Source organism: Felis catus, chromosome A2 (genome assembly GCF_018350175.1).
Source record: "Felis catus isolate Fca126 chromosome A2, F.catus_Fca126_mat1.0, whole genome shotgun sequence".
In the NCBI taxonomy this organism is placed as follows: Eukaryota; Metazoa; Chordata; class Mammalia; order Carnivora; family Felidae; genus Felis; species Felis catus.
The window spans coordinates 36,745,753-36,769,291 of NC_058369.1; the positions used below are offsets into that span (position 1 = coordinate 36,745,753).

Sequence of the window (23,539 nt, forward strand, 5' to 3'; positions counted from 1 at the left end):
AGCATTTCCTAAGTTTAATTTCCTAAATCTTCCAGAACATTCTTCAAACATGTCCAGACCCTTCAGAAGACCAAGGGAAACAACAAACTTTATTTAGATTATGAACTAGGTGCACTGTGGTAACGTTGACATTTCAGAGATGATGACTGCATTCTACATTGTGGTTGAACCCGTGCAGCAGTCCTTTGCAGACTTCACACTGTCCTCATGCTCCCTTCCCAGTGTGTGGGCCCTGCCAGAAATGGCCTCCAAGTCCATCCTACTGACCCCAACGCCCTCCCCTCTGCACCTCCTCAAACTCTGCTTGCTGTGCTCAACTTCCCTTCTATTCCTGCGTGATTCAAGTTTCCCCCAGTTTTGCACTGGATCCTTCACTGGTACTTCCACTATGGTGACCACAAGGTCTGTGTCATATAATGCATGTGCCCCCTTTCAGACGGGACACCTGAGGCACCTACACTTAGGGGTGCATCTCATCCTTCACGGAGCTCAAAGCATTGTGTCTTTCAGACAGGCACCAGTACTCCTGATACATCTGCCTTTGTGTAAAACTCCTCTTTCTTGTAGACAAGAGAAACCTACAGCTGACCTCATTACAGGGAAATGACACAGCCCATTGTACACTATGTCCTGAGAAACTTGAGATATGTGACACTGTCCTCAGGCAGGCTTGCAGTTGAATTGCCAAGCCCTCACAAGCATCCCTACATCATTCCCACCAAGTCTTTCACCAAGAAGACGAATACGCTTTATCAGTCCCTCATCCAGTTCAGGTCATCTTACCAAATTTAGTACGTGGAGGAGCTGGGGGAGGAGGCGGAGGTGGCCCATCGCCCGTGACTGGTGGTGAAGGGTGGTCCATGGGGGACAGCCTGCAAGGCGATCCTGGGGAAGGACCAGGCCCTCTTGCATTCATAATGGCCTGCAGAACAGAAAAGAAAGCTATGTTCATAGGACAGAGCAAAGCACCAACACCAGCAAAAAGTGGCAACCCAAAGAAGCAGTGCTCATCTCCTGCCAGCTTGCCCACCACCAGGTTCCAAGAGGGCAGCATCAGCGCCAAAATCTCTACCCATACTTTGAGTTCCACTTATAGCTTTGGGGGAGGGGAACGGATGCTATGGGGACAAACCAGTGTTCCCACATGTGTGCAAATGTAGAACAGCAAGCTCTTATCCGAGAGGATTTATGGAATGAGTACCAAATTAATAAAATAGCATATTCCTGATAGGAAGGCATTTAAGTCCAGAATCGCCTTCCACCCCGCATCCGCCTCCACCACAGAGGCTGCTTATTTGTATGTGAAGAACTACAGATTGAGAAGGAATGACAATCCCAGGCTCCACACATGGAATCATAGCCCTCGTGGCTCAAAGCTCTGCCTCTAAGCCCCCGCCTGTGCCCGATCTGCTTCTCTCCCGACAATGAGGTCTTCTCCTCTCTGCAAGTGCTATCCATGGGCACAGAGACATGTTGGGGGATGGGGATCCTGAGGTCATGCAGAGAACCTCGAAAAGCATGTTCTTAGAGAAACATGTTACCTATACATGTTAGGTAGGCTGAGCTAATTTATTTTCATTCAGTGGTACTTCTCAGTTAACTACAGTACAACTCGCAGGGTACTTTTGTTCTCTGAAAAAATAAGCTGAAATTCTAACTAACAGAATTAACACAAATACACTTTCGTTTTTGCTGTACATCTCCATGTTTCACCTGTAACAGTGACACAGGACACAAGAGAACGTGCTCATGTGAACACAAAGGACACAGTGGAGAATTACAATGCAGGTAATTACGGATTGTCTCTCTTCACCACCCATGTAGCCATGCGTGTTTTCTAGGACAAATATGTCACCTCTTGGAGTTCAGAATATGTATACCCAGGGCACAACTGAAGAGATTCCAGACAGCACATTTACAAAAAAAAAAAAAAAAAGAAAAGAAAAAAAAAAAGAAAAAAAGGCTGAATGTTGATGGGTATTAAATTTACTTTGTCTAAGACCACTCTAAATGACACATACAAAAATATAAGTTGGAGTGAAGGCAGTTTGCATTTTCAAAACATAAGGATAACTGCCGATTTTCTGAACACATTAATCCCCTAGAAAGAAACAGAACAGGAAGAAACAGCAAGAGCAATGATTCCACACTGAGGAGGTCCAGAAAAAATAAGTCATGCCAAAAGACTTCCAGGTGGAGTGTGGTCTCTTCCTCCCTGGGTTATTTCCAGGTATATACCAGAAAAGCCCTTGGGTGCTCAGCCCTAGGCACGATTGGTTCTAAACCTTCCACAAGGAGGTGACAGGCAGAAAGTAGAGAACCCCATAGACACTTGGGTTAAGGCTGTGCATTTGGAAAATGAGAAAAACAAGCAGACATATCATACAACACACAAAACAGACACAAAGCCGGGAGAGAGCGCTGAACAGAAAAAGGAGGGTTTTGCCAAAGAGTTACAACTGAAAATGTCCACAGCATTTACCTTGTCCTCCGTGATCCTTTTGGTAGAGTCAGTGTTGTTGTTACTCACAGGAGCAACATGTGGATCTGAAAAAGGCCCTAGAAGGGATGGAGGTTTATTCTGCTTTGAGTAGATTGTGCAGAGATTAAAAAAAAAAAAAACCAAAAACACAAAAACAAACAAAACAAAAACCCCAAAAAACAAAAACCACTCTCCTCATTCCTCAAGCAACTTAAACTCTTTGGCCCAGTCAGATCCCAAATCACATGCACAGGGTATCCCACATGCTTCAGGTGATCCCAAGGTAAAGGGAGAGCCATTCTTTAAACTCTGATGAAGACCCATAAAAGCCCTGGTTCAGGTGTTTTCATAACTCCTCAAACAACTGTGGATGACTGGGGCTCAACTGGATGGATATACGTTAGGCTGCGCCTCATGCCTCCCACCGCCCAGCACATGGACTGTGTATGGCACACATCTGCTGAAGCGCTATGCCTGCTTTTCTGCATACAGCCCCATTCCATCTCCACAAGAGACACCTGTACCAACACAAGGTGGGGGAAATGACACAAGGATGATAAGTCAATCGTGAGACACTCAAGGAATGTGGTGATGATGGCAGGCATTTTCCTTGCGTTGCAATGGTCTGTGGTACCACCTCTGCACCTTGTACAAGACTCAACTACGGGGCGCCTGGATGGCTCAGTCGGTTAAGCGTCCGACTCCGGCTCAGGTCATGATCTCACAGTGCGTGAGTTCCAGCCCCACGTCGGGCTCTGTGTTGACAGCTCAGAGCCTGGAACCTGCTTCAGATTCTGTGTCTCCCTCTCTCTGACCCTCCCCCATTCATGCTCAGTCTCTGTCTGTCTCAAAAATAAATAAACATTAACAAATTTCTTAAAAAAGATTCAACAACAACAAAAATTAGATGAAGGTTCTTAGCAAGCCAACTCATACTGCCCAGATCATCTTACCAAGTGGTGCAGGTGGAGGGTTTCGGGATGGTCCCGAACCTGGCACAGGAGGTGGATGTGCACAGGAGATCATACGGTGGCCTCTAGGGTAGGGTGTGCAGAATCTTCCAGTTGATGGAGGAGGTCGCCACGGATCCACACTGCCCTGCAGAACAGAAGTGACAGCTATGTGCAGATGCCACACAAGAGAACCAATCCCCAAAGCAGCTGAAACCCATAGAAGTACGGGTCAGCACCTGCCCCCTTCTCTGCCACCAGGATCCGAGAGAGTAGCATCAGTACCTGAAAACTCTGTCCCTGCCACTGGGTACCACCTACAGCTTAGGCAACTAAACGCAGGCGGTTAAACTACTGTCACCACATGTCCCTGCCCAGGTCTGAGAATTTAGAACAAAATGATGCCATCTTACAGGATTAAATAAGTAATTCCAAACTAATGAAGCAGCATATTCCAGACAGGCGGACATCCATGTCCAGGATCACTTTGCATCCCTCCACTACAGGGACGGCAAAAGCTCTGTTTTTGGCTTATTCCGAACACAGAAAAATGGACTGCAAATACACAGCTCATTCTCTGCACATGAAATCACAGCTACTCTTGGGGACAAGTTCTGCCTGCCGGCCCCACTCTTGGCCCCCTCTGCTTCCCTCGCTGAGAAAGAGGTCTTCCTACTTTCTGCAAGTGCTGTCAAAGGCCAAGAAACCACTCGGGAGTTGGGGATGCCTGGAGTCTTGTAGGGGACCTGAGGAAATGTTTGCTGTGCGGAACATATTACACATCAATGAGTACTAGGCCCCCAAGTGTTCACCTGAATTCATAAGGAATTCTGGTTTTGTGTACACTACAAGACACAGAGTAATACATCCTATGGGAAAAAAGAGGCAGACATTCATGAAACAGAATTAATGCAAATGTGTTTTGACTTTGGTATACACTTCCAGGGATGTGTCATGAGCGATGGTATCAGCTCTAACCCTGACTGGAGACACAAGAGAACCTGCTTATATGAATAAAACTGAAGGACCTTGTGTTCAGAATACTTTTACCTAAGATACTGCTTGAAAGGCTTCCAAACACTTCATTTACCCATGAAGACGTGAAGGTGGTGAGTTATGACAATGACGTTGTCTAAAACCATCATAAATTGTACAAGGCACACAATATAAAGATGGAGGGAAGTCTTTTCACGTTTACAATGAACAGACAGTCTTCACACATGAATAGTGAGACCAGAAAGAGGAAAATAACAACAACACTGATCCCACAGAGAGGTAGTGTGTTAGGAGTCAACAAGCTTAGAGACTTTGCTATAGAGTACAGTGTATCTTCCTGTTGTTGTTATTTTGAACACAAGGGAAAAGCCATAAAGGTGGTCAACTTCTAAGTTCCTTTGGCTACTAAACTGACCAGAAAAAAGATGACAGGCTGAAAAGAAAGCAGCCTGTAGACTCTTGGGTGAAGGCTGTGCATTTGGAAAATATAAACAGGCAGACATATCACACAACACACAAAACAGGGATAAGGCCGCAGAGCATGCTGTTCCACAAATGAGGGTTTCCTGACAGACTTACAACTGAAAATGTCCACAGCATTTACCTTGTCCTTCTCGGCATTGTTGGTAGACTGCTTGTAGTTGTGACTCATGGGAGTGACACCAGCTTCGGCTGAAGGCTCTAAAAGGGATAGAGGTTTACTCTGATTTTAGTAGACTGTGCAGAATTCACACAAACACCACATTTTGTGTCGTGTTAAACTCTTGCCCACACTCAGGACCAGGAGGAGAGGCAGAGAGTAACCCACAAGCCTCAGTTGACCCCAGTGATAAGGGGGAGATCTATCCCATCATATCTTAATGAAGAAACCATAGGGTCCTGGCTCATGTTCTTCATAATTAGTCAAATAACTTTCAACAGGGCAGCTCAAAGAGAAATCAGGAAATCGTCACCAAAACAGCCATTTCTCAATACACATGAGGGGTAATAACTCAGCATCTCATTTCAGATAAAAATTAAAACGAGAGCGTCAGTTGGTGGATAACATCAAAAAACCCTCCACAGAAGAGCATGGGTGTGTTTCTTCTGACTCCAGGCAAATTGTTCAGTCTTTCAGCTTATCTATAAGCTGCCTTCCACGTGGGAGCCGGTATTATGTAACTATTTCTGAATGGAACTGAACTTGACTGATATTATATTAAGGAGTAAAGGAAAACTATGGATGTTTAGCAGTGAAGCCGCAGAGGTGCACTGATAACATCAGAGGGCGAAGCCATTTGGAGCTTGGATTCAGGAATGTAGGTCTACAGTTCACAACAATAAAAATAAAGGAACATTAAAAATAGTCAATAAATGACCTTCTCCTCAAATAAACTAAAGTCTTCACATTGAGTCCGGGTGGGAAGAAGGATGAGGCCCCTGTCCTATCATCCTTTCCAGGCTCTTCAGACAGGGGGATGCTAGAGGAGGTGGGAGGGTCACAGTCAGAGGAGGGGCATGAGCTCCAACAGTCCCAGGGACAAGTGCCTCACTGCTTGCAGTACCAGAGGAGAACACCCTTCTGTCACCCCTTCAGACCACCTGCTGTCCTTAGTGTTTGTGGTTCTCTCCAGGACACACGATGATCACCCACAGGAAAAGGCTCTGCCACAGAAATTAGGCTGCTGCACATCACCACGTGCTCCTTACCTCTCCTCGGAGCGTTCTGCATCTCTGGACTTCCAGGCATTGGTCTCCACCTCCTGTATGCCTCAACCAGCCTCTCTCCTTCCATCCCAACCAGTCTTGGATACAGAAAAAGAATGGACTTCCATAAGAGTTGCAATGCCACGTCCTCTGACTACACACTAAACGGCACCGCTGTCATCCCTCAAAACACCCATAAAAACTCATGTCACGCTCCCACACCTGTATTTCAAGCGGGCGATCTCCCGGCTCTGTCCCGCCATTTTCGTCTCCCAGATCTGAGTCTTGATCTAGGGGAGAAAAACACATCCACCTTCAGTCGTGCCAGACTGTGCACCAAAGAGAGAGGAGGAAAAAGGAAAACACTTACCCAGTTTTCCGCAGCATTACGCTCATAAACTGCGACCTGAAAAAGCAACAATGAAAAGTCCATGTTTGGGAATTCCAAGGGCCACTACACTCAACCACATGAGGTACTAAGGGTTCAATATGTCAGGCAGAACTCACGTTACCTGGTGTGTGAAGGTGAGTTCTGCCTTCTGCAGCTGTTCTCGTGTTTGTTCAATTTCCTGTCTGTGAGATACAATTGTTTTCGTCAAATAAGGCCTAATATTAGGTAGGATTATAAATAATCTGCTCATGTTCCCGTCATCCTCATATCTTTCCCCAATACAATTTATCCTTTCACATGAAACACTTTTCACACAATTATAAATGTACAGAACCAAAGCTATTGTTCCATCTCCTTACTCATTATTCCATGCCCGTAGGGTTCAGAGGTCATAGAATTCTTTTCCATTTGCAATCTTGCCCTAATTCATCATGTGACAAGTGACTTTCATCATAAAGCCAACATAAAGTTCTATTCTCCTTTAACTTGTGTACTCACCAGGTTTCCTAGGGTTGCAAAGACCAGGACCATCAGATGGTACTACCTTGTTGATGGATAGGATTTCATCCTATGACACACTGCTTTCCTCTAGATTATGACAACTGACACCACCCCTCAGGAACGTTGGCATGGATGAAGTTTCTACATGGGCAGGTCAATGCTGGAGACCCAGAAATGTTTAGTAGCTTAATTGTTTTATTCTTTCTAATACTTATCTTTTCCTATCTGTTAATTCTCTACGGATACGTCCTCTGAATTTGTGTTTGTATTACTATATTCATGGAGTCTACCCATTGTACAAAGGTTAGAACTAAGAAACGAACAGGGGTTTCATGAGCCGCTGCTAATTAGTATCTGAACTCACTTGCACTTGTCTATGTCCCTTGTAGCTATTTTCAGATTTTCCTCTGCAGTTGCCATCTGATTCTTCATTGCCACTAGTTCACAGTTTGTCATATCCAGATTCCTACGATGGGAAAGATACATACATAGTCCAGTAGCCAAGGTCCAGAAATTCTGCCTTTTTCCTTCTCAGCTCTCTTAAAGCCTAGATTCACATATCCCTATCCCCTCCCCCAACGATGCACAGACTGACAACACAGTCAGAGAAATGAAGACCCCATTTAATGGTAGAGAACATTCAACCTCCGTCTGCTGCCAAGTGGCCTACAATCAGAGCCGCCTTTCTAGTTCTCTGCTTCTACTCCTTCATCGTCAAGTCATCAAATAACATTGCACCTTGTGCCTTCCCAGAGTTGGTCTTTTGTTTGAGATGGAGAAGGCCTATTTCAGGTCAGTGTGAAAACCTGTGCCTGACCAACTGTACCCATTAGGATGAGGCAGGGGATCATCATTGCCTTACACCTCCATGGGGCAGTGCACTGAATCTCAGTCCAGAAGTTGTACCCTGACACAGACACTGAGCATGAAAGACAGCCTTCCAGGATATGGCTTCACCAGCATTGCAAATCACTCCCATACACCACTAAGGTTCAGGAGTGCAACCCCTGCCCACTCTTTCAAAGATCCTGGTGGAGGGAAAGGCCAATCTTAGAGTGGCAATATATGCTGAAATAGAACATGGTGTGAACTGTCCCACAGTCAGGCTGTTGTCTTCAGGAAACAGATTTCAGATGGAAAACTATCAACTTCATGGACTCAGTCTAATTTAACAAGACTCAGTTCATTGACAGTGAAGGCAGCAAAGGGAAATGCTTAGAAAGGCTGGTTTGCTGTGTTGCCCTCAGACTATTTTGTCCATGGTGTTGCTTTAAAGGGTTTCAACTTGGCACCGGATGTACTCAAGAATCACATGCAAAACTGAAAGACTGTTAGTAGTGGACACAAAAGCACTAGACAGAGAAAGGTACATGCATTTCCTTCTGGCCTCTCAGGGAGTCCTTCAGCAAATGTTTTCTGGGGGGGCTGTAATGTAGAGGCTCTGTTGTAAGGGGGTGAAGATAGAAAGGTGGTCAGGGTGCTCTACCTGCTCCCACAAAGAGCTTACAAATTAACAAAAACAACATGCCAGTGAGACAGAGCAGGCTCCACCCCGGGTGTGGAAAGGACTAACAGAAGCTGAGTCTCCAGGGAAGACAAGGAAGCATTTCCTTTTCAATGTGAATGAGGGGCTCTAAAGGCCCTCCTCCTGAGAACAAAAGGAAATACTGGACCAAAGAAGAAACATGCACCTGGTGCACCAAATTTCTAATGAACCCATGAAGACACATTTCATACGAGTCTCCCTTGCAGACTGGATGAAGAGATGCAGTACTGATGCCATCCCAACCCACAGTCTAGAAAGAAACTCCCATGGTTTCTGCAGCAAGATAAGTCAATGTGTTCCCTAAATATGTTTGACCCAAGTCTGGTGCTGAACAAAGATCACCTAATTCCCGGCTGATAAGACAATGGGATGGGATTGAAACCTATAGGCCAATGTAAATGGATCCAGAGGGGATCCTGTTATCAGTGTGCTTAATGCCAGTATCTTCCCTCTTCTACCCCAAGTACATGACACAAGAATGTGTGACAAGCACTAAGGACAGAAAGGAAAATGCAGGTTATAGGAAGCAAGGTAGGAAGGGCAGGCACAATTCTCCTGAATGCATTTGGCAAAAATACTCTGGATCCAATTCTAGAAGAAATATATTTATCTATAGCGGCCACCACATTCATTCATACAACAGTACTCGGGACCATTATCACATGAACGTCTTACTTTGCTGTAGCCATTTTTCTTTCTTCATAGAATTCATCAAGGACGTCTCCTCTCTCCTTCAGGCTTTTGGCTGTTTCTTCCCTGATTGCTTTAGTAGAACTCAAAGCATTACGAATGTCTTCCACGTCCTTTATCCTTGCTGTAAAAAAAATGGTTATTTTGTGCATGTGCATATGACCTGAGACTTGGTTTTGGGGTGACAGGAAAAGGGCAACTAGTGTGAAGGCAAGAAGGCATTCTTTCCCTTCCCAATGCAAAGTCATTGCCACCATATGGGGATTTCTCCCCAACAGACAACATACCTTCCAGTGCACGTTTATTGGACCTCCAGGCTCTCAGTTCCTCCAACTGACCGTTTGCATCTTCTGACTTTAGGACACATATGAGAAAATACATTCAAGAAATAATGATCGCACAACAATGTGAGTGCAACAGGACTGTGCATGGCAACAAAGAAAGATCCTGGGGCATAAATACAACAAGGAGAAGGCAAAGAACATGGAAAATAGTTCCAGTCAAAGGGCTCACAAATGGCTTTCTTAGGAGAATATTCCTCTATGCACACTGAACGTTGTTGAGCATTAAGAGAAGAAGGCAGTATACAATTTGCTATTGCCCTTCATCTCTCAACTATCTTGGGGGATTTTCTCCCTATCTTGGAGGGCAGGTCTGAATGATGTGGTAATGACCTAGTTGTGAAAATAAAAGATACTTCCTAGTCCTTGAAATAGCAAACTCCTCATGGTGGTCCTAGTGAAATGCCAGCTGTGCAGATGGAGGTTTGTCTCCCAGAGGCCCACTCTCTACTATGGTAAACAGCAAGCGAATATGCTATGCTCACCTCACCCAATGAACAAAAAGCCTCCAAAGTCAAATTACAGTAAAAGCAGCCAACTCTTAGCACTCCCCGATTCTTGACATTCCTCTCTCTCTCTCTCTTTCTGATTGCAAGGTAGCATGTGCACTTTGAAGGGTGTCATTTAAAATTTTATTGAAGTGCTCAACTTTTCTGATGTTCTCCTTCAACAGAACATGTTGAATGAGTCATAACAATTCCTTAATTTTACTTGTGTTTTTAGAACGCAATCCAGGCAAAGAAAGGATTCTGACTTTCAACTTAAGAGCTTCAGCAGAGTGAATGTTACTTTCTCTCTTAGCTTCTTGAAGATGTATCTTTAATTCATTGATGTATATACAAAACAAATGAAAAAGGAATCAGAATTCAAAAATAGCATCGTGATAGATAAGCCTATGTCTGATGTGTGACTCCTTTCACAAATAAAAAGGTAGTTTTTTATTACATTTGTGAAGCTTGTCTTGAATTGGAAGTATATATAGAACACATGAAATAGGTCAGTAGGATGAACTACAAGAGGTAAAACTAATCAAAATGAAGTCACAAGAAATATTTGAAAGGGCAATGCTACCTTCTGTTCCCGCATGGATATTGCTTCAGCCAGCTCTGTGTTTTCTTTCTCCAACGTGTTGCTCTTTGCAGTTTTTTGCTGTACATTAACTAAAAGGAGATAAAACAATTTTTAAGGTTGTTACCAAACCAGTGACATCAAATAATCCCACTGTATTAGCAGCACAGACACATGATCTGACACATGGGTGTAACTAACTTTTTAGCTTTCTCATTGTGCCTGAAGAAAGCAAGTTTCAGCAGCATTTTAAACCCAAGAAACCTCATTTCACTGAAATTCCTATACATGTAAGCTCTAGAACACTGACTCCTCTAACAGACACAAAGTGCAAACTCCTCTTACACTGGCCCAATGTGAGAGCTCTCATGCCCCGAGATCACTCTTCTCATCACCACCACCGCTGCATTTACAGTGATAAACACCAACCAGTCTTTGAGGGCCTGTTAAGTGTCAGGTAGCCACCTTGCCTCTCAACAGACAGCACCACAGAATCACCACAGTCCATGGGGTCCGTGCAGAATAGATTGTCCCCCATTTGCATCAAGTTCACTTTTCCCCTGGCATGAATGGCTCCCTCCACCTCAGACTCAAAACCTTGGTTTAACCCTCTCCTGCGACACACACCCTGCCTGGCAATACCTGGCTTCTTCTCTAAGCTTAGGCTTCTTGACAGACTCAAAGAGGGTTTTCTCATCTTCACATTTCACCAAAAGCCAGGTCATGGCAAAGTACTCACTCCACACCTCTGGCTCATATCATCACTTCTGTCCTAATCATTTCTATGCAAAATTACACTCATTCTGTTCTCCTTCCTCCTGTGCTGTTTTCCTCCCCTGGTCTCTTGTCTTAAGAGAGGCAAATCCCTCCACATTGTCCCTTAGCCTCTAACAGGGAAGAGAAAGATTTTCAAGAGTTAACAAGTCAATTAGACATCAGAAGTCACCATATTTATCCCTAGTTAAAAACTTAAAACCCACACCAAACACGAGTAATGAAAAAAAATTACAAAGACTACTCAAACCTAAAATCTTACCTGGATATACTGGAGGCTCTGTCTGAGAGAGGAAGAAACAAAATTAAGTTTGAGGTCAAAACATAGTAAGAGTAAAAACTTATTCTTCCTGATAAAATACTGAAATGTCATCCAATGAAATTACAATGATCATTTTGGTCAGCATAATGAATTCATAACATTAATATAATAAAAAAGTAGAATTTCATATTTAGTTCATGATTCTTTATAAACCATGTCTGATAAAAGCATAAAGATTCAGAGCTTATTTTGACCAAAAGGTAGATTTACATTATATTAAATAAATATCAAAATATTCAATTCTGTCAGTGCATAAGGCGGACAGTTTTACAAATACATAAATAAAATATTTGTCTGATTTTTTTTCTCTTGTAGTCAAACCCAATATCCACAATGAAGTCCAGAACCCAGGATCATTTGAAATGCCAAAAAAAGAAAAAAAGAAAGGGAGAGAGGAAGAAAGAGACAGACAGAGAGAGACATAGAGAAAGAGAGAGAGATGGAGGGGGACGAGAGGGAGGGCGAGAAGGAAAGGGAAGGGATGGGAAGGAGGAAGGAAGCGGCAAGGAAAGAAAAGGAAAACCTTTGTATGAAGACACGCTTCTTTCATTCTCTAGAAAGCTTTCTGAAATGTTACACAGGGTTGGCTGCTTTCCGAATCAATAAACAATTACAACATGTCAGGTGCTATGATTTTCCTAGATCACTAAAAACAGAGGGTCTTCCAAAAACACATCATCAGATGAGAAAGAGAGTGGAACATGGCTAGGGCAAAAGCACAGGCACCAACAGAAATGATGGCTAACATTTCAAAAACAAAGCAAAAAGGGCTCCCGTTGAGAAGGTATAAGAAAAGCAAGAGGAACTTAATTCTTGTAAAGGCACTGGTCTAAGGCAAGGGTTAACAGTTTCCATACTGGAGACTTCTGGAAAAGTGAACCAAAGAGAGAACAGGTATTAGGGAGTAATGGTTGTCTGGGCAAAAGTAGACATAACAATTTAAAGCCTGACTGCACTAGGATTTCTATTTTCTAGGAGCACTAAAAGCACGTCAACCATGGAAAAAGACATCCTGTGATTGTCTTGTGTCCACTGAAAAGTAACAACCCTAAGATAATGACTGTGGGACTGAAGGATGCTTCCCCACTCCCAGCCCCTCACCCTTTGGAAAAGTGCCTTTATAAGCCTGGCACACCACCCTTTGGGGGAGCGATATTCCTCTTTCTCGGTGGCTCCGCTGTATACAACCTATCTCTAATAAACGCCACCTGCTTTGTTTCCCTTTCGATCAGTGTTCATTAGTAAGACACTGAGACTGGAGAACCTGGTCTGGGTGGTCCAGTAACACCCAGACCCAAGTCATCCCCTGATGAATTAGAGCTCAATAAAATCTAGGCAAGACTCTACTTTAACAAAAGGGAAAGACACATTTTCTTGATCTGTAGGACGTATATCCCTATTTGAAAGTTTTGAATGATGATGTGATGCTGAAGCAGGCCGCAACATCTTGCCAGGATATTGGAATATCATCATGGTATCAAAAAGTGAGTCATAAAAATGTTGTTATAGGAAAGTGTATCTACGGAGGGCAAACAGGAAACCATGGATAGTCCTTTAATGTCACATGTTTCCTTTCCTAAGCAGGGGAAATGGAAAGAGAGATGGCCTTACAAGTACTTAATATGCATATTTTCTTTTTGAAGGGAAAGATTTCTAAATTGGCAGGAAAAGAGGAAAAACAGCCACTTATAAATAAACTCATGCTGTTCTGTTCTTGCTTAGAAGGCCTGCCCTCCAGGGGGCGCCTGGGTGGCGCATTCGGTTAAGCGTCCGACTTCAGCCAGGTCAGGATCTCCTGGCCCGTGAGTTCGAGCCCTGCGTCAGGCTCAGGGCTGATGGCTCGGAGCCTGGAGCCTGTTTCCGATTCTGTGTCTCCCTCTCTCTCTGCCCCTCCCCCGTTCATGCTCTGTCTCTGTCTGTCCCAAAAATAAAAAAATAAAAAAAGTTGGAAAAAAAATTTTTTTTGAAAGAAGGCCTGCCCTCCAGAGAAACTATTTCTCCAAAGCCTAATGGGGTTTTTCTGAAGACAAGCAATACAGATGAAGGGAAATACTCAACTACAGTGCTCTTCCTCCTTCCTGTCTCATAGGGGAGTAAACTCAGCCTAAAACCTAGGTAAAGACAAAACTTTACACTAAAAGCCTTCACCTCAGTTTTTTAAAACACGGACGTGACCCCAAGCTTCCCAAAAAACTTAACAAGGTACCCTAAAAGGAAAAACCACATATTTTGAACACAGAATGCAAGCATTAGAATCACACTTCCTATGGCAGAGATGGTGGGATAATCAGGCTGGGAATGTAAAACCGCTCTGATTAATAGGATAATGACTCTAATGGAAGAAGTAGTCAGTATGCAAGAAGAGGTGGTGAATGTGAGCACAGAAACGATAACTCTAGGATCCAAAAGGACTTCTAGAAATCCAAAACATCATAACAGAAATAAGGAATGCCTTTGTTGGATTTATTAACACACACAACACAGCTGAGGAAAGACTCAACAAGCAGAAGGAAATGTCAACTAGAAACACCCAAAACAGAAACGCACACAAAAAAATTAAAAATACAACAGAGAAAATCCAAGACCAGTGTGACAATGACAAAAGGTGTAACATACACAAAATGGGAATACCTACTTATACGTTTGAAGTGAAAATGACTGAGAATTTTCCAAAATTAATGATAGTCATAAACCACAGATTCAGGAAACTCAAAGAATTTCAAGCAGGATAAATACCCCCCTCCAAAAAAAAACAAACCAAACCAAAAACAAAACAAAACAAAACAAAACAAAACAAAAAACACAAGACTATCCCTAGACATATACTATTCAATCAAGGGAAAATTGAAAACAAAGAATTTTGGAAGAAGCTAAGGGGTAGTGTTGGGGGCTGGAGTTGCAGGGAGATGGAAGAAATAACACCTTACCCAAGAGGAACCAGGACAAAAAATACTCAGAATTCAGAAACGATGCAATCAAGAAGAATGAAATGTTTATACTGTTAAAAGAAAAGAACCCATCCACCTAGAATTCTGTGAACAATTAAATTGTTCTTCAAAACATGTACAAAATAAGGGAAATTATTGGAGATACTGAGGTCAATAATAAAGGCTTAATTCTCCAAGAAAACATAATCCTTAATGTACATGCATTAACAACAGAGTGCCAAAATACATGAGGCAAAAACTGATACAACTGATAGGAGAAGTAGACATATACATTATTAGAGCTGAAAGAATTCAACACCCTCTATCAGTCATTGACAGATTGAGCATAAAGATATTCAAATATAAGAACACAGTTGGACTGAAGTGCATCACCAATCACCTAGATCCATGACCATCTGTAGAACACTTTCTACAATAGAAAAATACACATTCTTCTCAAGCTCATATAGAACATTCACTGACACAGACCATATTCAGGGTCATAAAATACACCTTCACTTGAAGTCAACAAAATCATAGAAAATACGTTCTCAGAACACATATGTAAGCTAGACATCAATAATAGAAAGACAACTGAAAAGCTACAAAATATATGAGAGATATTCTAATAGAAGATAGAGAATAGAGATAGACTAGAGAAATTCTAAAAGAAGAGGGTCAAGGAGACATTTCACAGAATTGTAAAAATATGTCCATCTAAATGATAATGAATGTTGGAATTACTACAATTTGTGGGATGCAATGAATGCCGTGCTTAAAGGGAAATTTGAAGTACTGAGTGCATACAAATGGTCTAGTAAAAAATTTGTGCTTACCAAAAAACTTCTGCTTACTTATGCTTAAAAGCCTATCTGTAAGGTATTTTAGTATACTCACAGCAAGGACAACTCTCCAGAGGTAAATAAGACATGCACAAATTGCAACGGTGGCAGTAATAACGGCAAGCTTCCACAGAGTTCCGAAGACACGAGAGCCAAGACGGAAATGGTCAGCCAAAATATGGACAAGCTGAAATAATATTTGAGATAATGAGGAATAGCAAAGACATTTATAATATCTGTCACCAAGAATCATTTTTATAAACCTTCAACCAGCCTCCAGGAGGTTATAAGCACACCTCTCCAATGCCTCCTCCTGAAGGAGAGGGAGGACAGAAGGCTTACCAAGGAGCAGGGGCAAACCTGTAGGAGTGATGATTGTGTTTACGATCTTACTGTGGTGATGGCTTCATTGTTCCTTACCCTTTTAGTAGACAAGAAGTAAATGACTTCTGTTGTACATTCATGAAGTACCTGGATAAAATCCTTTGGAACATTTCCAAAAATACCCCAAAATTTACGGAAGGATGGGAGAAAGTAACAATGAAAATGTACTAGAGATTCAAATGAGACTGTTATAGAGACCGATGTTTACAGATATGGATATAACTGAGAGATGTGCAGCTGCTCTTATAATAATATGGGATTATTCCAGCAAAAATAAATTCTACATTATTGTTGAGTTTCTAAAAACACTGAGGTTTTCTTTTTTCTAATGTTGATTTATTTTTGAAAGTAGAGAGAGCGGGGGAGGAACGAGAGAGAGGGAGACAGAGAATCCAAAGCAGGCTCCACGCTGTTAGCACACAGCCTGATGCTGGGCTCAAACTCACAAACCTGAGCCAAAATCAAGAGTCAGATGCTTAACTGACTGAACCACCCAGGCTCCCCATAAGGTTTTACGTTCAAGGTTTACTTTGAATCTGAATCACAGCCCAAATTGTCAGATTTCTGAATTAAATAAAGATTTGCATAATCAGGTGATCTTGTCTATTTTGATGAAATCTATGAGGTTTTAAGTTACTTGAACACACATCTCCAAATAGCCAATACAACCAATTCAAGTTCCTATTTCATAGTGTTGCACCTAAATCAATCAATTTTGTGCCAATAAACCTCTCTAGAAAGTAGCCTCCAAAATGTGTACCATTTGTATCTTCAGCTCTCAGAACTGAGGTCACTAAATTGCGTCCTGGTGGGAAATGCACACTGTCTTTGAGTGGCCAGTGTCTGCAAGAGACCAGGGGCCGTCAGCACAGTGATCATGGGGATCAAAAGACAGAGGCCATCTTGACATGAATGGTAAACATCCTAAGTCCTGGGCACTCTTGATACCTCTGCCAGCTATCTGTATGCTGATTTGATTAGTTACCGTTAACTAGATTAGATCCAAGGGAGCCAGTAACACTTGGTTCCCACAGACAATGGTCATGACCAGGTGGAGGTAGGAAATGCAAGACAAGTTAGTTTGTGCACGAATTCAGAAATGAGGGAGGGAGAGAGAGCTGAACTGATCTATGAGATGCAGCCTAGGTAGAAGGGGGAAATTGCAATAAACAGAACCAAGAAATTTCCTCCTTCGTAGACTCAAAAGAGACAGAATAGATTCTGTTGTGCCTGGAGGTATTCATGTGAGAGGATTCTGCCTCAATTTAGGTTGTTCCTGACTTGGGACGTTGCAGATCCCTCTCTGAGAATCTGGTGCATGCCAATCTCAAGAAAGCTACTTTTCTCTATGGGTGTCCCCTGTGTCTCTGTCTCAGGCTCTTGGGAGTACAGGTTTTGCTTTTTAATGATAGAACGAAACATTCACACTGGCAACCAGGTATTTCTTTATAGTTGGACAATCCTAAGGACATTCAAGACCCTTTTTGCTTTGGGTAAATCAACACTCTGCACATAGTTGGCTAAAGAAAGGACAAGAATGCATTCACTTCCTGATCACATCACTCCTAGTGATTTTCTTATTATAAATGTCCAAGCAGGCTGAGGCCACTTCACGTACGCTGAGCTTGTCAGCTACCTGGTTGGACACAGAGTCCTTGGGGGCAGCCTCTAAGACCAGAGGGAGAGGGCTGATGCACAAGTTCCCAAAAGCGAACAAACCAGGAAGCACAGAGCACAAACCACATTTCACTTTCCAACACCAACACTTCGGACACCACGGTTCCCAGGGCTCCCAAACTTCACAAACGTGAACAACGTGCTGATAGGAAAACTAACTACGTATAAGAGGGACTCTAAACTTACAAAGCTTGAAGAAGAATCTTGACAGGCCTTCCAGGAGTCATCTAATAGTATAAAATACTATTAATACTATTAAATGGCTCTTTTTCAATCGAGTTTCTGACATTTTTAAAAATGATTTTAAGGAAGTATAATTCAAACATCATACGAGCCCCTTATTTAAGACAAAGATCTCAGTGGCTTTTAGTATCTTCCCATGTCCTTCTTTCTTGACATTATGAAGCTCAGGTTTCCATCCTGTCAACACTACTCTTTTTGGACCAAGTGGCCCAGACAGGATCCACAACTTCATGTGGACAGGTGTGGCCAGAACCCCTACATGCTGGTCGAGAAACCTTGCCCTGACTTAATGGGTTTTGCCAAAGAACTGAGTTCTCATCAAGGACTCCATGAAAAAGCTGGATTTTTAACCACAGTCTGAAAAAGAAAATAAATACAAAAGGAAGAAGTCACTGATGTCGGATGTGTACTCACATTTGTCTTGGGGTAACCGGGATACCCGAGTAAGAGGATATAGAAAAATAGCTTCCGAACCGTCATATTCTGGTCCTTTCAGGGGGCGCCTGGGCACCAGAGAGGAGGTGCAGATGGGGGTGAGGAGGTGGTGGGGGTGGGAGGGGAAGGGACGGGGTGGGAAAGGGGGTGAGGTGGGGGGGCGGGGTTTAAATAGGGATGGGATTGGGGAGGGGGGTGTGGCAGGAGAAGAAGGGGGTCAGGGAGAGTACCCGGATCAGATCAAGTACAAGAAGGGAGGGAGGAGGGTTCAGACAAGTTAGTAGCTCAGCAGGTCAGTAAATCACTAGATGAGCAGGCCACAGTAGCCAGTTAAGTAGACTGTCAGTAACAGGTGGAGCAGACGAAGATCTCTCTTCATCCAAGTCTTCACCTGTTTGAGCATTGCCATAGCAATTCAGACGCTTTATGCTCTCTCTCCACCAATCAGCTGCCTTCAACCCTGATAGCTCACAAAGGACGCCCCGCGTGACCATGGCTTTTCAAAAGCCCCTTCCATGGGGGCGCCTGGGTGGCGCAGTCTGTTAAGCGTCCGACTTCAGCCAGGTCACGATCTCGCAGTCCGTGAGTTCCAGCCCCGCGTAGGGCTCTGGGCTGATGGCTCGGAGCCTGGAGCCTGTTTCCGATTCTGTGTCTCCCTCTCTCTCTGCCCCTCCCCTGTTCATGCTCTGTCTCTCTCTGTCCCCAAAATAAATAAACGTTGAAAAAAAATTTAAAAAAAAAACAAAAAACAAACAAACAAACAAACAAAAAAACAATAGCATATCGTATACTTGAAATTGACTAAGAGAGCAGATCTCAAGCATTCTAACCACACCACAAAAACAAAGTAGCTATGGGTGGTGATGGATATGTTAACCAGTTTCATTGTGGTTATCACTTCACAGTGTATGCATATATCAACCTATCACATTGTAAGTCTCAAATACATAAAATTTTTATTCATCAAAAATTATAAATAAGTAAGCAAATAAAGACCAAAATAAAGAGATAAATGAACAAAATTCCAATGTGTGAAAATGACTTTGGATAATGCCTGAAACAGAGTAACAGCCACCAGAGATACAAGAGGACCTGGGAAATAGATACATACGTGGTACTTCAGTATACCTGGAGCAAAAAGGTGAGGAGAGAATACAGGCTTCTTTTAAGAGATGAAGCTGGAGAAGTAACCAAAGCCTGTTTCTGCAGGACCTTGCAAACCAGTAAAGAACTCTGTGCTTTTTCCGGAAAGTACTGAGAAGCCATTGAAGAATTTCAATCATTCACTGACTGATTGCTGAGCTTTCATTGTTAAAAGATCATTCTGATTGGAGATGGAGAATGGGTTGACGTGAAAGGGAAGTGGGTGTGAAAGGGAAGTGGGTGGCAGGAAAAGTAAACAGGCCAATTTTAAGGCTGCGCATGAGATGGTGGTGGCCTGGCCTATGTTAGTTGCGCAAGACTGGAAGTAGTGGGAAGATGAGGCAATTGTTTCCAGACATACAAGTGAGAGGTCTTGATGATTAGCTTTTGGGGTTGGGAGAGAGGGAGAGGTCTAATGGGTCAGTTGCTACAGTGGGATCGAGAAGGGCAAGAGACAACTTGCATTGAGCTACGACAGGATGACCTTGGTGGGAAGGATACAACTGGGAGGTGAAGGCCAGAACCCAGATGACCATATGTTGAGGAGAGGCTGGGAAGTGAAGAGTGGAGTCAAGATTATTGACTTGTCAACAGTACTGCTTGTTGCCACCTAACATCCATTCCCACCTTCTCTCATATTGAGAGAATTCCTGATATTTAGTTGGGTACATGGCTTTGTAGACTAAGCCTTTACATTACCAGGAAGTGTTAAGTTATGGTCAACGGAATGCAAATGGAAGTGAGGTGTGCTATGGGCAATGGTGTTAAAAGAAAGGATATGCTCTCCCCTCCCCATTTTCCTTGCCTGCTCGCTGCAAACAGATCTGCTGTGCTGAGTCATCTTTGACCTTGTCAGTAAGGAACCACAGAGCAACCATACAGAATCCTGGGTATCTGACACTATAGGGTAACCATTGTGGGTTTGAACATATACCTAGACTGTTACATGAAAGAGAAATACATATTTTGTCGAAGCCACGGTTATTTATACCCCTGTTAGAGCAACCCGCTCTATATCCAAACTATTACAGAATTTGATACAAGAAGGGAGTGGCTGATAGTTTAGAACCCAACATAAGTGGCATAGGTTTGGTGGGCAGGCAGTAGGTGGGAAGGCACAGGTATTACAGTCTGGTGGCAAGTCTGGTGACAGTTTTTATGTTGTGACAAAACACTAAGCTGTTGTCTATGATCATTCTCATGGCGGATCACATGCCATCAGAACCTGAAACTCAAGAAGAAATTAATCGTAATATTTGGAACGTGGTGTCTGTGGGATGCATTTTGCCACTTTCACCAGGAACTTGCCACAAACAGATCTCAGGCTAGGGTCAGCCAGTCTGCCAGCACTGATTCAAGGGTATACAGCTCTTCTAAGGAAGCTCTTTCTGCCTGTAGATGACAATCCAATTTGGCGGCAACGAGAGTGACTAGTGCCTCCAAAGCCTGAGAGAGGCAAAAACTTCTGCACCCCAAACTGAAGGAATTACAAGTGGCTTTCAATAGGTAGCCTAAGCAGGACAGGACACCCAAGCCTTTCTCCGTCACCTCCCCAATATGGCTGACTCAAGGTAAATTGGCTAAGTGCAAAATAGCTGTCATTGATTTAGTAGGGAGACTTGGTAAATCCCAGAACAAGCTACACAGAAGACCAGAGTTTTCAGGCCCCAAAACTATGCCTGAACAAAATATTTCAGGATGACTATTTACATATGGAATTTGACAGACATAAAAGTAGACCAGAAGCCTAAATGTTTGAGGGAATTTGCTTGCAAAAGAAACCATAGCCTAGGAAAATGGGGAGGAGAGAGCATATCCTTTCTTGTAACGCCATTGTCAATAAGGCATAGACTAGTTTGACCTCTAATACAATCCTTATGATCCCCTTTCTGCGCAGCAGGAAGTGGGCTGCAAAAGCCATCCTGTCCTCAAGAAGGGTATATTCTTCCAAACATCCACCTCAGATTTGTCCACAGAGGATGATGAACATGAAAGAATGTTCCAGAGGGAAAGACAAAAGCTAAAGATGACAGCAGAGGAAGCAACGCCTCCCAGACAGCAGAATCAGGACCTACTGAATGGACTGAGGCCCCAAAGAGTGCCAGGACAGGGTTCTGTCATAATTCATGCCTAGGGGAGTTGGATCATTGCTAGGGACCTATGTTACCTCATTATTCACTCTTCTCTTTCCAGTATTGGAGTTTTTATAGCAATACCCTACTCCAGGGATAGATATTGGTTGGTCTGGAGACTAGACATAACTCATGCTTTAGTTTGTAGTTTGTCAGATAGGAATTCTATCCCTACTGAATGGAGAGAACCAAGGAGTAACAAGAGATACTAAATTTTGACCCAGATGTAGTCATTCTAGGAGACCTGGGGGTTATATTTCTTGAATATGACAATGTTCTATGTGTGGGGATGATGCTCTGTGTGTATTTGCGGACAGTTGTTTAATCAAAGGGGTAGACCCTGACAGAAACTGTTAGTGGTCACTCAATAGTCATGCCCTCAGTTCTCTCATAGAAATGGAATGCCCTATTTCTGGCTGAACACATAACCACTCAAAAGGAAAGACCACATTTCCCAGCCTCTCACAAAGCTATGTACAGCCAGGCGACTAAGTTCAGACCAATGAAATGTGAGCAGAAGTGATATGGAAAACTTTCTGGTTATTCTCTGAAGCTAGAGGCATGTCCTCCCCTTTCCCACCTTCACTTCCCACTTCCTGGATGTGGACATGATGCTGAGTCCTCTCAGTTCTACCCTAGAGGTGGTGGAGCACCTTCACAGAAGGAACCTGAGTCCCTGAGAGGGTGGAGCTGCTAAGCCAGCTATGGACTGCATATGCCCAGACTATTCAGGAAGGAAGGAATAAATTACTGGGAGTGTTTGTTGAAGCAACCGAACCTATATCTAACCAGACCTTACTCTAAAGAATTTGTTCGTATTGTAGACAGTAGGAAGCTAATAACAGCATTTGAACTCTCATGATTTGATACAAGTATTTTTGTTCTAATGTTGAGTACATTGATGATATGCCAGTATCATCAAATGAAAATCACTAATCCTGAGTTTCTAGAACTTGAATAAATCTATCAATAACCCAAAGCAGTCATTGTTTACTCTTTTCTATGTTTGCAAACGTGGATGGGAATTGGGAAGAAGAAGGCCAACCACCTGAAACAGATAAATTTACACATCACACAGTTAGAAAAATGAAGTTAAAATTCCAACAAAGGATACATGTTCGATATTTTGTTAAATACTGGGACTGCTTTGAAATGTATATTATCAATACCTCCTTTTAAATAACCTTCTTAGATTTTGCTAACTCGAGACTCGAAGGTCTACCTTTCCCTCTTCTGCTGAGTATCACAAGGTCTCCACTCACGATCTAAATGCTACAAACTTTGTTATGAGACAGTCTTATGGGACAATATCTAGAGGACTTTCAATGTGACAGTTTTTAAAAGAAACCCTGACATTTTTGTGGGTTCAGTGTTCAGGGCTCAGTGCTCTTGTGACTGATGAGCAATCTCTTTCATCAGTGCAAGACTTTGTGATAAAATCTTACTCAACTTCTGTGTCTGTTATCTTAAAGTCTACCACACCTGGTACTATAGTCTGTGGCCTATTTCTCTTGACATACTATTAAAAGTCAAGATATATTCATTGTTTCATTTTGCCTCACGGCCCCCAAGCCCCACCTTCCACAGGCAAAGGAGATTGTCTTTTAGGCCTAGGAGCCAATGAAAGTGATCCAGTACTTGGTTTGTTCCAAGTCTGGGAAAGTTCCTCCTGCCCCAGAGCTGGCATCGAAATTGCAAAAGGTAAGCAGTTCTCAGAGGAGACAGAGACAACAGCTCCCCCATCCTCCCAATATCTCAAGTCCCTTAAGAGAGTCTGTTGTTGAAGTCGGTAGATATTTGTGTTCAATTTCTTTCTCTCCAGCAGTCTGACTCTTGTTTGTATTCATAAAGAAATTGTTGACCTTATGGATTCGTTCGCAGCACTAGGACCTCAAAGATGATCTCTCTGAGACACGTACCGACACACTGCCTTTTCTCCAACTTGCCTAGGTGGTTCCCCGAGACAAATGTGGAGCTGGTTTCAAATCTTCTCTGTGACCTGGTGTGCC

At 43.0% G+C, this 23,539-nt stretch overlaps 2 protein-coding genes across 20 annotated transcripts in view; both read right to left on the bottom strand.

Moving 5' to 3' along the window:
- The window catches only part of LOC123384112 (extensin-like), a 239,517-nt gene that overhangs the window by 1,551 nt on the left and 214,427 nt on the right, over positions 1-23,539 (bottom strand). For 3 of the 19 annotated variants that reach the window (XM_045053149.1, XM_045053161.1, XM_045053148.1), the window contains one exon: positions 784-922. The exons of the other annotated variants lie outside the window; for them this stretch is intronic. In XM_045053149.1, coding sequence (XP_044909084.1) covers positions 784-922 — 139 coding nt within the window. The remainder of the gene's footprint in view (positions 1-783; positions 923-23,539) is intronic. 19 annotated transcript variants of the gene reach the window in all.
- The window catches only part of LOC123384114 (protein shisa-9A-like), a 36,091-nt gene continuing 18,854 nt past the window's right edge, over positions 6,303-23,539 (bottom strand). The window contains 8 exon segments of the mRNA XM_045053173.1: positions 6,303-6,404; positions 6,485-6,520; positions 6,627-6,687; positions 7,371-7,472; positions 9,228-9,366; positions 9,530-9,596; positions 10,338-10,400; positions 10,655-10,743. Of these exon segments, the coding sequence (XP_044909108.1) occupies positions 6,318-6,404; positions 6,485-6,520; positions 6,627-6,687; positions 7,371-7,472; positions 9,228-9,366; positions 9,530-9,596; positions 10,338-10,400; positions 10,655-10,743 (644 nt within the window). The 3' untranslated portion in view covers positions 6,303-6,317.